Raw genomic sequence first — 15,044 nt, 5'->3', positions numbered from 1 at the left:
CTCGAGACCTGGCTGGAGGCCGGGGTTTCGAGGCCCGGCTAGAGGATGGGGTTTCGAGGCCCGGCTGGAGGCTAGGGTCTCGAGGCTTGGCTGGAGGCAGGGGTCTCGAGGCCTGGCTGGAGGCTGGGGTCTCGAGGCCTGACTAGTGGCTGGGGTCTCAAGGCCTGGCTGGAGGCTGGGGTCTCGAGGCCTGGCTGGAGGCAGGTGTCTCGAGGCCTGGCTGGAGGCAGGGGTCTCGAGGCCCGGCTAGAGGCTGGGGTCTCGAGGCCTGGCTGGAGGCTGGGATCTCGAGGCCTGGCTGGAGGCAGGGGTCTCGAGGCTTGGCTGGAGGCTGGGGTCTCGAGCTTCCTTGAGGCTGAGTTCTTGAGGCTGGAGTCTTGAGGCTTGCTGGAAGCTGTCTTGAGGCTTGTCTAGAGGATGGGTTCTTGGGACTAGGAATACTGGGAGGATAGCCCCCCGGGCAGGCTGCAGAACTCCTGGGCAGGACCCGGACTTCTCAGGCAGGACACAGGGGCCTGGGCAGGTCGCAGGGCACAACCCGTCGGAGTTAGGAATAGGAATAGGAAGGGGCAGAGCCCTCCGCCGTGCAACGGCAATCCGGCCTGACTTACCTGACCGAGGTGAGGGAGGGGAAAGGGCAGAGACCTCTGCCGGGCAACGGCAATCTGGCCTTGCTTACCTGACGGAGGCGGGTGGTAGGAAGGGAGCTCGGTCCAGGGTGACTTCAAGACTCACTGCGGCCGGAAGACTCGGGCGGGCTATGGAGCAGTCCAGTCCATAACTCACTCACAGAACTCGTCGTTAATGGTGGTTCTCCAAGCCGGGATGGACAGGACGACCCCCCCCCCCAACTATACTCAATCCCAGAGTCCCTTATATTCAAGATGATCCTCAGGTGTGACTATTTGAGTTCAAGGTGAAACGAGGGGCGGTCCAAGGACCCGAATTTCACGGACCGGATCAGGAATTGGAATGCAGACTTCTGACCCGACCATAACAATATCTCATTGGGTGCTATCAACAATGGTGCTCAGTGTTATCAAAGAAGCATTGATCCCCTGATTCATCTGGTTTCATCTGCTAGAGTTGACCTCAAGTTGCCTTAAATGAAGGAAGTGGACAATCTTCAACCAGGTTACCCACCCCTGAACACTGCTCAGCACAACTTTGTGGAAAATATCAATAAGGATGCCAGTGAGGCTGAGGTTTGAACCTGGTAATGTAGCTATCAGTAGCCTGCCCATCAACTCTACAGACTCATTATAAGTTAACCTTCTATAGCATGGTGCTGAAGGGTATCTGATGCTTAAGGAGCCAACCAGAAGGAATGAACAGATCCTGGAACATGTCAAAAGACAGGTCAAGAACTTTTCTACTGATTTGTTTTCTTTTCAGTTTGGGGTTACACTAATAATACCCCATGTCACCTGACTTGACATAAATCCCAGCTCCTGGTCTGGTAGGTCCATGTTTCTGTGACCCACCTCCTGCAGCTTGCGATTCTGTCCTTCCGTCTCCAAGTTCCTCAGCTCTAGATTCCCCTGCGATTTCTGCATGGACTGCACACGCTCAACCAGGGCATTGTTCTTCTTCTTGGTGTCTGCAAGACCCTGACAGATAGTGTCTAGTCGTTCCTGGAAGAAAGGAAGAAGCATTCACATGAGAGAAGTATACACACTAAAACACGAAGTAGACACACACTAAATGCTGGAGGAACTCAGCAGGCCAGGCAGCATCTATGGAAAAGAGTACAGTCGATGTTTCGGGCTGAGACCTTTTATCAGGACTCAAGTATTCTGTTAAGGGCATGGAAAGAGTTCACTCAGACCAAATGCTCCACATTGAAATTTATGCATCAGAGGAGTCTCCTCTCAGTCATCTACTTTAAACAATATACCCTTCTCACAAATGAGAGAATCTGCAGATGCTAGAAATCTGAGCAAAACACACAAAATACTGAAGGAATTGCAGCAGCATTTTGTGTATGTTGCCTGAATTTCCAGCATCTGCAGATTTCCCCGTGTCTGCCTTTCAAATACTGAAGGAACTCAGCAGGCCAGGCAGCATCAAATGGAAAAAAGACCTGTCAAAGTTTTGGGCTGAAACCCTTCGGCAGGACTGGAGAGAAAAAGATGAGCAGTAGATTTAAAAGGTGGGGGTACGGGAGAGTGAAACACCAGATGGTAGGTGAAATCAGGAAGGGGAGGGGTGAAGTAAAGAGCTAAGAAGTTGATTGGTGAAAGAGACAGAGGCCATGGAAGAAAGAAAACGGGGGAAGGAGCAACAGAGGGAGGTGAGGTGGGAGAGGGAAAAGGGGATGGGAAGGGAAGGGGTTGGGGGCTTTACCGTACGTTTGAAAAATTACTGTTCATGCCATCAGGTTGGAGGCTACCCAAACGGAATATAAGGTGTTGTTCCTCCAACCTGAGTGGGCCTCATCATGGCAGTGCAGGAGGGCATGCATGGATGTATCAGAATTGGAATAGAAAGTGGAATTAAAATGGGTGGCCACTAGGAGACCCTGTTTGTTCTGGCAGACGGTCCCTCCTGGTACTTATAATTGTAAGCGGAACTAGTGCTACACCTGCCCCTACACCTCTTCCCTAGCTACCATTCAGGGTCCTAAACAGTCCTTCCAGGTGAGACGACACTTCACCTGTGAGTCTGTTGGGGTCATATACAGTGTCTGGTGCTCCCAGTGCAGCCTCCTGGACATTGCTAAGACCCGACATAGATTGGGAGATCACTTCACTAAGCACCTATGCTCCTTCTGCCAGAAAAATCGGGATCTCCCATTTGCCACCCATTTTAATTCCACTTTCCATTCCCATTCCGACATGTCATCATGAAAACTCCTCCACCGTCGGGATTGAGGCCACACTTAGGTTGGAGGAGCTTCCAACCTGATGGCATGAGCATCAATTTCTCAAACTTCTGGTAATGTCCCCCAATTGCCCCTCTTCCCCATTTCCCATCCACTTTTCCCTCTCTCACCTCATCTCTTTGCCTGCTCATTGCCTTCCTCTCGTGCTTCTCCCCCCTTTTCTTTCTTCCATGGCCTTCTGCTTCTTTCACCAATCAATTTCCCAACTCTTTACTTCATCCCTCCACCCCTGGTTTCACCTATCACCTGGTGGTTCACTCTCTCATCCCCCCCATCTCAGCATTTTTTCTTCAGTCGTGCTGAAGGGTTTCAGCCAGAAACATTGATTGTACTTTTTGCCACAGATTCTGCCTGGCCAGCTCATCCTCCAGCACTTTGTGTATGTTGTTATTATATCCTTCTGTTCTTTTCTCTTCTGTGCATTTATCCATTCTCCGCTTAAATTGCTAGTAACTTCTGCAACTCCATGTGGTAATTTCACTCTATGGTATGAAATTTCTCCTGAAATTCTTCATGCATTTATCAGTGATTTTCCTATATTTATGTCCCTTAGATTTTGAAATTCTTCTTAAGTGGAAATATTTTATCTGGGTTTAGCCTATTAAACTCCAATAAATTAAAAAAAATCTATTATCTGTACACAGCAAAGCAACTGAAGATAAACATCAAAGACCTCAGCTGTTCCTGATTTGGGAGTAGGCACATACAAAGTATTTTTAAGGAGAACTTGGGTGGAATCTCCATAGCCACTAACCTGGTTTTACCAGCCATTATAATGTCATTGCCTAGCCTACCCAGCCTTTCTTTGCTTTATTCTGTAAACTACACCTTGCACAAACTGGCCTTGTTTCTGGATATAATCATGTTTCAAAAGCCTTTTCATAACTTTTTGCATGGGACCTGAATGAGTGCTTAATCCAGCAATATTTTAGCACATAAGTGAAGGATGAAGTCTGATTTCTAGGTTAATCTCTTCCCCCACTTATGGTCATGGGACAAAGTGAAAAATTAAGATGTAACCTATTCACAAAATGCTCTGGTTTCTGGCTGCTTTTTGCATTTCATCTGTCTAATGCTACTCCACTGGGAGATTTGTAAACTGCATCAGCACAAGTTATTTTATATCAAGAGTCTTCAAATCTTGGAGATTTCTGTTATATGCCACCTATGTTTTAATTGTTCCTTTGGATACATTGAAAAAATGTGAAATTCTGTCAGTTCCCTGAAGTCCTAATATCAGGACCTTTGTGATTGCCCAACCCATTCAAGGCTTCATGGTTTTCAAGTTATTTGTTATTTATCTACCTGCCTCTTTCTCTTCTCTCTCTTCCCCCCCAACACCCCTTGCCCTAGTCTCTCCTACCCCTCCAGCCACCCCATTTTCCCCCCATCTTTTAATCTGAAATATCAGAATGAGAGTTTGTATTGGAAACTGGGATCGCCACAATTGGGAATGAAGAATGATGAATTGTTTTGCAAGAATTGCATTATGTTGGAACCAGCACTTCATATCAGACAAGTTGGATTGTTGGTTTATCCATGGAGCTATTTAATCTTGAGCAATGCAATGCTGAGAAAGCTGCACTGTACTGGAATATGGTCCTTATATTTAAACCCACAAAGTTGCTTATTTTAGCACTCAATGACAAACAATGCCGTTTGGAGGGAGTGGGATACAATGGCAACCATTCTGTGTCGCTCTGGAAATTTGACCCAGCATTTGTTGATGTGAGTTGCACTTGTGATGCACCATCAATAACTCACTCTGAGATGTAAAGGCGAGATATCGGCTTTTATTGACTGGAAGAAGGAACAAGCAGAGAGTGACCACCATACTACATCCTGGAGACTGAGAGGCCGGGTTCAGGCCTCAATCGCCTTTATACAGGGGTCTGTGGGAAGAGCCACAGGAGCAGACAGCAGGGGGCGTGTCCAGACAGGTATATGTAGTTCACCACAACTTTTACGTTTGAGATTTGCACATCAGATACCCCACACTTACCCCTTTCAAAGACTACGTGCTCCACATCACTGAAACCTTACAGCCCTGGTGCAGAGCCCGAAATTATAAATCGACCCTGTCCCTGCCTTTTACAACGTTCACCTCGCCAATCAGATGGTTGTGCCTAATTTGGAATTACTAAAACAGATAGTTAGGTCCTTTTCATTTTGCTGTGTGCAGGAATTCTGCATGTGTAAATTGGCTGTAACAGTGACCATATTTGTTTGTTGTATAGAATTTACTCATGAAGATGCTACACTGATCCAAATCTCTGTTGTATTTTGTGCCTCATTCCTTGATAATGATTTTCAGTCTGCAAATACAATTGAAATTACAAAGTGATACATGCAGATTATGCTGCCGGTCTGTGCCCACAGGATTCAATGTCTCCTTGCACTCAAGGCTACCACATTTGTGTGCCAAAAGTAGAAAATGTTGGTGACTATCTTCTCGCACACAATTCACCAACAGTGGTCTTATAGTCCACTCTTCTCTCCCATCAGATTCCCTCTTCTCCAGTTCTTTACTTTTCTCATCCACTTGGCTTCACCTAACACCTTTTAGCTAACTTCCTTCCCCCTCCCCCCACCTTTTTATTCTGATGTCTTCTCCCTTCCATTTCAGTCCTGACGAAGGGCATGCTGCTTTTAAAACCCACGTTCACTCCCATGCCGCCTTTCCAATCATTCCCTGATGCCGTCCTGTCTATTAAAAGTGCACAGTTAGGCATATCACAACTCTCAGTACATTGGACTTCTGCCAACATAAGCACACTAAGAGCTCTCTCCTGCAGATAACAGCAGAAGGATCAGACTCAGCTTTGCACAGTATCACACACACTGTCAGACTGTAGTATAAGCTGCTGTCTATCCCCACTTCAAAAGGCTCAGTATGGCTGCACTCCCACAACTTCAGGGTAACTTCACCTTGTCGGCTGCTATTTGTGTTCCATCACCTCTGACTTCCGCTTTCGGCTGCCATCCTTGCCTGTGTATGCTGGCATCGATGTATTCAGTTATTTCAGTGGCATTGCTTCACTGTGCCTGATTGAAACTCTATTTATTCCTGAGCTCACATGTTATGGGTTAGGCTCGTGAAAGTTGTTTAAACTTCTGCCACAAATTAGCATCTGCTCTGTGCTGGTGCTGTGTTTTACAAACTGCGGGTGAGATTCAGCCAAGTGAAGAACAAATATCAGAGGCAGCTGCACTGAAGAAGCAAGGAAAGATGGACCACTGCTTTGAGAAGCAGGGGAAAGGTTAAATAGACTGACGAAATTAGCTGATGCACTGACACACAGTGATACTGTAGATGGTTCAGCTCTGCAAGGTTGCAGTCAAAGATAGACAGACACACTGAGTGTCGGGATAGTTGGAAACACTGGAAGAACAAAAATCGAGAGACAGTCACACTGAAGCAGCAGGGATGGAGAGACAGATACACTCAGATGGATAGATACACAGTAGAACAGGAAGAACTTGTAAGACATTTTGAAGGAGCAGGCACAATGCATAGATACACCAAGGAAGCAGTAAAAGATAAATGGTGACTAACGATTGGGAGATAGAGTTTAAGCTTTAATATGGATACAAATTTTAAATTGAGACTTTAAGCTAACCAAGGGCAAATGAGGTGACCATTTTTTCAGAGCATCAGCTCTCCATTCACAATGCCCATTCCAAACACCCTGATGGATGCCATTTTATGTCTCCTTCTCATAACAACCTGTCTGACTTTCAGACCCAATGCAAATAAGAAGAACAACATTTGTTACGGACATTCACTGTCCAGGGTCCTGGGTGGCGCTTTCTGTTTTTTGCCAATCTCAGCCTTCTAACATAGTAGCTGAAATCCATAGGATTGTTTTGAGTAAGATGAACATCCAACCAATATCCTTTATTCAGCTTTTTTTCATATATGGGAGCCAGTCTTCAGTTCTTAATGTAAATAGCAACCAATAATCAGTCTGGAGTTAAAAGGACAGTTTCGCAAACAAGCACTGTCCATAAAGCACAGGAGGCTGGCTCAAAGCTCCTGGACTGATTTTTCAAAAGGTGCAGTGTAAGAGAACTGAATTATTTAATTGGACTTACTTCAACCAAGATAATGTGGCAAAGTTATTTAGCTCAAGGAAACTTGCAGACCAGATTGATACTAATCACTTTGCTCATCAAATAGCTGATTTGTTAAAAGTTGGAAAGTTTGTGTGCCCAGAGAGTCAGCTTTACAACATTAATTGTGGGAAACTTGGAACACTCTCTACAGAAGCTTTTAGACTGTTTGCATAAAATATATTTGAAAAACTATCAAGTAGAAGAAAAACAGTATAAATGTAGTGAGTAGACAGCCTTATTGTGAATGGTTCAGGAGTATCAAGAAGATTGACAGAAGCACAAGGTGAACTAGAATCTGTTCCTCTGTCTTCGATTTCTGTGATGGATAATTCATAGCTTTCTTTTTTTAGCTTATGGGAGCTTTACTGGATTTTGGAAATTCTTTGTGTTTTAGAAATCATTTGTAATTTGGAATTTTTTTTGTTGGAAAATCACTGTGAGTTTTCAATGTGTTTTCAGAATTTTGTATGGATTTAAATGTGTATCACTAAAAATAAATGAACAGTTTTTTAAGCTACTTTATTAACTGGAAATGACTCCTCTTTGGTGGTGGGGGAAGGAGAGCCACCCCTCAGATAGTGGGTATTTGCAGCTAAACTTGCCATGGAGGACAAACAGAGAAGTGAACTAGTCTTTGAGGATTGGGTAGTTACAGTGTATCCTCCCTGTAGTGAGGGTGGCCATAGATGTCTATATTGGATAGGGTTTAATGTCTTCACCTAGACAAATGGCAATACATATTCTGCCTGTGTAGTCCACAACCCAATAGTATAATCATTGAATTTTCAGCTTTAGGTAGCCTCCCCTTCCCCTTGGTCTCCCTCTCAACTCTCCTTCTCTCTCTCTTTACTCTCCCCTCCCCCCACCACAGAATGCACACACAAACCAATTCCAGTCCTCTCATGTGTATTTCCTTTTCCATATCCCCAATTCCAGCCTGTCACCCATTTTGACTCCCCCATTCCATCGACTTATCACCCACACATTTCACTTGTCAAATCTCCTTCCTCATTTGATTCCATCTGTCCCTCATTTCTCCTGTCATTGTTCCCATTATGACTTCCCACTGCTGCCCATAAGGAGTTTGTACATTATCTCTGTGATCATCTGGGTGCTTTGGTCTCCAACTTCACCCTCCCCTCCAACACCTTGACCCATCCACACCTTTTTAATCAGATCCCATCTATCATCTGCCTGTCTCTGTCTCGAACTCCACCTCCATCTCCTCACCTAACTTTTTCTGCTCATCATTCCTCACCCCTCCTCATCTACTAGTCCCTCTCTCATCCCCTCCCTCTCTCCTCTTTATATTGGCAATTCTCTTCTCAGCTGTGATGCAAGCTTTCAACCTGAAATGTCATCAATTCCTTTTCCCACCACAGAGGTGCTTGAATCACTGAATTTTTCCAACAGTTTGATTTTTGCTCTGAGATTTACGAGTTATATTTGCAGAGTTTGTGCTAAATGTGACCCTTAGTACATTGAAATATCCAAAAGTGTTAAGTTTGAAACACTCAATATTTGGTCCTACTGTTGGATTTTATGCAATGCCAGTTGTCTTCACATGAGTGAAGGTTGTGTGAGTCATCAAAATAATTGGATACAGCTGGTGTTTGTTGACCTGATTTTCCCATTCTCAGTTTCTGGATCTTCTCTAAGCTTGGAGCTCTGAAATTGGCCACCAGCCATTTCAAAAATATCCAAGAAGAATTGGATTAGCTTTGGTGCTGGCACAGGGACACAATTAGTATTAGTGGCCTAGAAACAAAGATATTTCTAGAAAGAGGTTTTGTCCATCTATTTGGCCATTAATAACAGAGTCCAAATGGGTAGCTGCCAAACAGGGATAAACAATAATTGGTGAACAAAAGATGCTTTTATTGTTGAGATCTAAACCATTATTTAACTATTACGCTGACATGAATTCCATGTGGAAATTAGTCAATTTCCTCCTATATTGAGGCATCTACATCACCTTAAGAGTTCACAATTAACCCAGTGCTCTATTAAGCTGCATGCTTCAATTGTAACAGATGGAATCAAGGATAAATCAATCTGATTTTCTCTTCATTTCTGTGCTAGGAACTGACTCAGAGCTTGGTCGTTTACCCAAGAATAGAACAAGACTTCGTAGATATCTGGTCAGGCAGTCACAGTGTTGAGTGAGATTCTGTATGGAAGCAGACCCTTGGGCCCACTGAGTTGTGCCAATCAACAAACACCCAATTTTTCACCATAATCCTACTGCAATCCACTTTATTCTCCCTGTGTGGTGTCTATGCTACTCAAAGAAATGGCTCAAAGTTGCATTAAGCACTGCCAGTGGTTTAAGTCAATTTCTAGAATGATCTCAGGATTGAATGGAATAATTCAATAAAATGGAATAGCCATAAACTGCTTCTGGGATCTATAATTGTAATTAGGAATTGGTTGTTTACTTCACAATTCTTCAGATTAGCAGCAGTGCACTATTTTTAACAAAAGAAACTTTATTCATGTTCCCTCAACCCTCTCCCTCCTCTCCACTTGAACAGTAACCTGTGTAACTAAAGGTATTTGTCTTCCAATAAGAATTGATCATATTGGAAATACTCAGTAGGTCAGGCTGCAACAGATAGAGAGTAGAATTGACATTTCAGGCTAAAGTAATTGTGTTTCTCCATGAATGTTGTCTAGAATCTGCATTTATTTCACATTTACATCTGCAGTACTATGCCTTTATGTTGATCATGTTAAGCCTGGTTTGATGCTCAAACTTAATTAGCATGAATACCAAATTTTATTTCTATTGTGCCTATAACAGAGAAAACAACCACCGGTTTTACACAGTGGCATTATTCAGTACACATCTAATGCTGTGCTACAAAAGAGAAGCAGTGCTCGGTCATTGAGGTGTATTATCTTACCGGTGGAGAGTAATCTGGAGAGGTGTAGACCAGGAGCTGAAGGCCCAGGAGGTATCTGTGGTGGAGTGAGGATAAAGTCAAGGCAACCATTGAGAATGAGAGGAATGTATCTTTTGGCAAGTCGGAGGATGAGGTTATGGAGATTGGGAGAATGAGACTGTGGATGGATGATAACAGGAGGAAGATAATCCTAGCATCCAAGTCAAATTAAAAAGAAGCCTGGTATAGATCAGGCTGGTACAAATTAAGCAGGATGTTGGAGGTCACAGGAGGCAAGCATGTTTCAGACAAGTGTAGATTATGAAGGATGGGAGTCAGCTAAGTGAGAATTGGAATAATTAATTCTGAAGATAACAAACACATGGAATCATTCCATTCTAAAAGAGGAGTATATATATTACAGCTTCACTCTTAGCGGAGGAACTTACTTGAAGTACTCGTCGGTCTTGTTCACTGGAGGTTAGGGCTTTCTGGAGCTGGGAAATCCTGTCCTGCAGTAACGTACTGCCAGCACTTGTGTCTGAAAGAGTCGACGACAAACTCTGTACTTTGTCCTTCAGATTGTTCTCGCTTTCTTCTGTCTTAGTCAGCATCATTGACAGACGATCCACAGAGAGCTGGAGGGCAGCGGCCTTTGTCTCACTGTCAGCCACCTGCCGCTGAAGCATCTTGATTCGGTCCTGGAGGACCTGTGCCTCAGTTTCGTGGTCATTCAGGGTCAGCTGCACTCGCTGCAGCTCCCCCTCGAGGGAGCAGCGGATCAGCTCCAGCTTGGTGACACGGCTCTCAGATGCCTCCATTGCTTCTTTCAACTTACGCCTGTCGGCCTCCAGCTTTGCTTCATTTACTTTCATCCTATTGATCTTCTCCTGCAGGAAAAGACAGTCATAAAACTCCATACAAGAACACATACATCTCAAAACTGTAGGTATGTGAAGACATATTCAAGGCTAATATGACCTTCATTACAAACTTCTCATGTGACCTTCTTCATTTCATTCTAGAAGCAGTGATTGTGGGCTCCCCAATTCCCTCCTTTCTGCTATTGCCAATCTTGGGCTTGAGTCAAGGGAAGCATTCTTATCCAGTCTGAATTTCCTATTTGCGAATCCTCAGAATGACGGATAATGAAAGGAATTTTATCAGAGGGATAGGAAGGTAGGCAGAGGGGGTGAGGTGGCTCTGCTGGTAAAGAATGGCATCAAGTCAGTGGAAAGATGTGATATAGGATTGGAAGATGTTGAATCCTCGTGGGTTGAGTTAAGAAACTGCAAGGGTACAAGGACGCTGATGGCAGATATATACAGGTCTCCCGATAGTAGCTGGAATGTGGACCACAGATTACAACAGGAAATTGAAAAGGCGTGTCTAAAGAGCAACGTTATGATTGTCATGGGAGATTTTAACATGCACGTTGATTGGGAAAATCAGGTTGGTAATGAATCTCAAGAGAGTGAGTTGGTTGAATGCCTACGAGATGGCTTTTTAGAGCAGATTGTCGTTGAGCCTATGAAGGGATCAGCTATACTGGATTGGGTGTTATGTAATGAACCTGAGGTGATTAGGGAGTTTAAGGTAAAAGAGACCTTAGGAATCATGATCACGATATGAGTGAGTTCAACTTGAAATTTGATAGGGAGAAGTCTGACATAGCAGTATTTCAGTGGAGTAAAGGAAATTACAGTGGTATGAGAGAGGAGTTGGCCAAAGTTAAATTGGAAGGAGCTGCTGGCATGGATAACAGCAGAGCAGCAATGGAGTGAGTATTGGGGAAAAACGTGGAAGGTGCAGGACAGATGTATTACTCAAATACTCAAACAGCAGAATAGTACAACTGTGGCTAACAAGGGAAGTCAAAGCTAATGTAAAAGCAAAAGAGAGGGCATACAACAAAGCAAAAATTAATGGGAAGATAAGAGCAGTGTGTCAGATGTTGAAGGGGGCAAGGGAAGCGAAGTGAGTGCAGTTACTTTTACAAAGCAGAAGCTGCTCAAAAAGCTGAAAGACCTAAGGGTACATAAGTCACCCAGACCAGGTGAACTGCACCCTAGTGTTCTGGAAGAGGAAGCAGTAGAGATTGTGGAGGCATTGGTAATGATCTTTCAAAAATCACTGGACTCTGGCATTGTGCTAGAGGACTGGAAAATTGCAAATGTCACTCCACTCTTTAAGAAAGGATGAAGGCAGCAGAAAGCAAAAAGACCAGATGGACTGACCTCAGTGGTTGGGAAGATGTTGGAATCATTTGTTAAGGATGAGGCCATGGAGTACTTGGTGACAGAGGTCAAGATAGGACAAAGTCAGCATGGTTTCCTGCAGGGAAAATCCTGCCTGACAAACTTGTTGGAATTCTTTGAAGAGATTACAAGTAGGATAGATAAAGGGGATGTAGTGGATGTTGTATATTTGGACTTCCAGAGGGCCTTTGACAAGGTGCCACACATGAGGCTGTTTACCAAGTTAAGAGCCCATAGTATTACAGGAAAATTATTAACATGGTTAGAACATTAGCTGCTTGGTAGGAGGCAGTGAGTGGGAATAAAACGATCCTTTTCTGGTCGGCTGCCAGTGACTAGTGGTGTTCTGCAGGGATCGGTGTTGGGACCACTTCTTTTTATGCTGTATATATATGATTTAGAAGATGGAATAGATGGCTTTGTTGCCAAGTTTGCAGATGATATGAAGGTTGGTGGAGGGGCAGATAGTATTAAGGAAACAGGTAGGATGCAGAAGGAATTAGACATTAGGAGAATGGGGAAGAGTGGAAAATGAAATACAATGTTGGAAAATGCATTGTCATGCACTTTGGTAGTAGAAACTAATGTGCAGGCTATTTTCTAAGCAGGGAGAAAATCCAAAAAACTGAGATTAAAAAGGACTTGGGAGTCCTTGTGCAGTCCGCCCTAAAGGTTAACTTGCAGGTTGACTTGGTGGTGAGGAAGGCAAATACAAGGTTAGCACTCATTTCAAAAGGTCTAGAATAAAAGAGCGGGGATGTGATGCTGAGGCTATATAAGGCACTAGTGAGGCCTCACCTTGAGTATTATGAACGGTTTTGGCCTCCTCATCTAAGAAAAGATGTGCTGGCATTGGAGCGAGTCCAGAGGCAGTTCACAAGGATGATTTCGGGAATGGAAGGGCTATTATACAAGGAACTCTGGGTCCGTACTTATTGGAATTTAGAAGGATGAGGGGGTGATCTCATTGAAACCTTTCAAATGTTGAAAGGTCTAGACAGAGTAGATGTGGAAGGGATGTTTCCCATAGTGGGGAAGTCTGGGACAAGGGGGCAAAGCCTCAGAATAGAGAGGCATCCATTTAAAAAAGCGATGCCGGGAAATTTCTTTAGCCAGATAGTGAATTTGTGGAATTTACCACAGATAGCTGTGGAGGCCAGATTGTTGGGTGTATTTATAGGTTCATGTTTAGGCCTGGTATGAAAGGTTATGGAGAGAAGGCCGGGGAATGTGATTGAGGAGGTGAAAAAGGATCAGCCATGATTCAATGGTGGAGCAGAGTCGATGGGCCAAATAATCTAATTCTGCTCCTATGTCTTGTGGTCTTATAGACTTATGGAATTTGTGCCACATCATTGTGAGATATACTGCAGAACTACAGCAATGTGCATTTGTAATTTTGATACAATGATTACTACTAAAAGCCAATTATAGTGGATGAAAACAATGTCATCATCTCATATACAACATACCATCTGTAACTGAGAGTGTTGGCTTCTCTGATTAGAGGAATTTGATCACTGTTACAGCACCATCAAGAACAGTTAATGTGCCTTCCTACACTCGCACACTGGCAAATCTGATCATCTGGCTGTACTTGCACACCCAGCGTCGAGGCACAGACTGATGGTGAGGGCCATGATGGTATGGTCAAAAGAGGATGCAGTGTTTACAGAACTATGCAGGTGAGTGTGTGCCTTCAAGAGCACACTGCATTTTCCCAAGCCAGACTCAGAGCCTTAGAGCTAGATCTGGTGTGTTCGGAATTGATGATCCAGAATCATACAAGAAGCCCAGGAATGACCTATGAAGACTATTGTGAGAGCAACCAGGCAACTCCATGTGAAATGAGTGGCATGATCAGATGTACAGCAGCTGAGGCAGGGCTTGCATGCATTTGCTCCTGATAAGGCAACACCTAACAGCATAAATGGCATAATGCTTCACTTTCTGATGAGCTCAAAGCCTTTTATGCAGGTTTTGAAAAGGAGAATAACACTGCACTGTTCAGATCCCCAGAGCATCCAGTGACTTGATCTATCTTGGATGCTGATATTAAACACATCCTTCACAAGAGTCAGGCCCTGTTGGTGTTCCTGGCCCGAGACTGAAGATCGGTGCTAACCAACTGGCTGGAACACTCATTCAACCTCTCACTCCTGTAGTCTGAGGTTCCCACCGGCTTCAAAGGAATAGTGCTCAATAAGGGCAGGGCAGCCACCTCAATAAGTACCCACCAGTAGTATGTACATCTACTGTGATGAAGTGCTTGGAGCAGTTGGTGACAGCCAGAATAAACTCTTGCCTGAGCAAGGTCCTGGACTTGCTGCAATTCACCTATGGTTGCAACTGGTCCTCAGCAGATGCAACCTCACTGGCTTTCCACTCTGCTTTGGAGCGTTCAAAAGAGGTGCCAGGCTGCTGTTTACTGATTACAATTTGCCATTCAATATAATCATCCCCTGACTGGGAGACCACAGAAAGTATTGTTCAGTGATACCATCTCCTCCTCACTGACAATTGACACAGGCACATCCCAAGGATGTATGCTTCTCCCTCCCTTCTACTTTCTTTACACTCATGACTGTGTGGCTAGACTTCGTACTTCCATCGTTTATAAATTCACAAATGACAGCTCTGTTATCAGCAAAATCCAAATGGCAACAAGGAGCCAGACAGGAATGAAATAAATCAGCAGAGTTGGGTGGTATTGCAACAGCAACCTCACACTCAACATAAGTAAGAACGAGGTATTGATTGTAGGGTAAGTCAGGAGAATGAACTAGTCCTCATTAAGGGGTCAGCGGTGGAAAAAGTGTGCAGTTCTTGGAAGTCAACAGCTTAAAAGATCTGTTCTGGGCCCAACACATTGATGCAATCATGAGAAAGGTACAGCTTTAC

General features: G+C 44.1%; 2 protein-coding genes across 4 annotated transcripts in view; one reads left to right on the top strand and one right to left on the bottom strand.

Moving 5' to 3' along the window:
• Positions 1-15,044, bottom strand: part of crocc2 (ciliary rootlet coiled-coil, rootletin family member 2) — a 356,976-nt gene that overhangs the window by 62,539 nt on the left and 279,393 nt on the right. For all 3 annotated transcript variants that reach the window (XM_059950227.1, XM_059950236.1, XM_059950243.1), the window contains exons 31-32: positions 10,335-10,775; positions 1,485-1,634 (exon numbers count right to left, since the gene is read on the bottom strand). In XM_059950227.1, the coding sequence (XP_059806210.1) occupies positions 1,485-1,634; positions 10,335-10,775 (591 nt within the window). The remainder of the gene's footprint in view (positions 1-1,484; positions 1,635-10,334; positions 10,776-15,044) is intronic.
• The window catches only part of LOC132381077 (uncharacterized), a 244,472-nt gene that overhangs the window by 210,276 nt on the left and 19,152 nt on the right, over positions 1-15,044 (top strand). The window lies entirely within an intron of this gene.

Source organism: Hypanus sabinus, chromosome 2 (genome assembly GCF_030144855.1).
Source record: "Hypanus sabinus isolate sHypSab1 chromosome 2, sHypSab1.hap1, whole genome shotgun sequence".
Lineage (NCBI taxonomy): Eukaryota > Metazoa > Chordata > Chondrichthyes > Myliobatiformes > Dasyatidae > Hypanus > Hypanus sabinus.
Note: the sequence above shows the minus strand (reverse complement) of the source record. Positions and strands in the feature narration are given on the sequence as shown.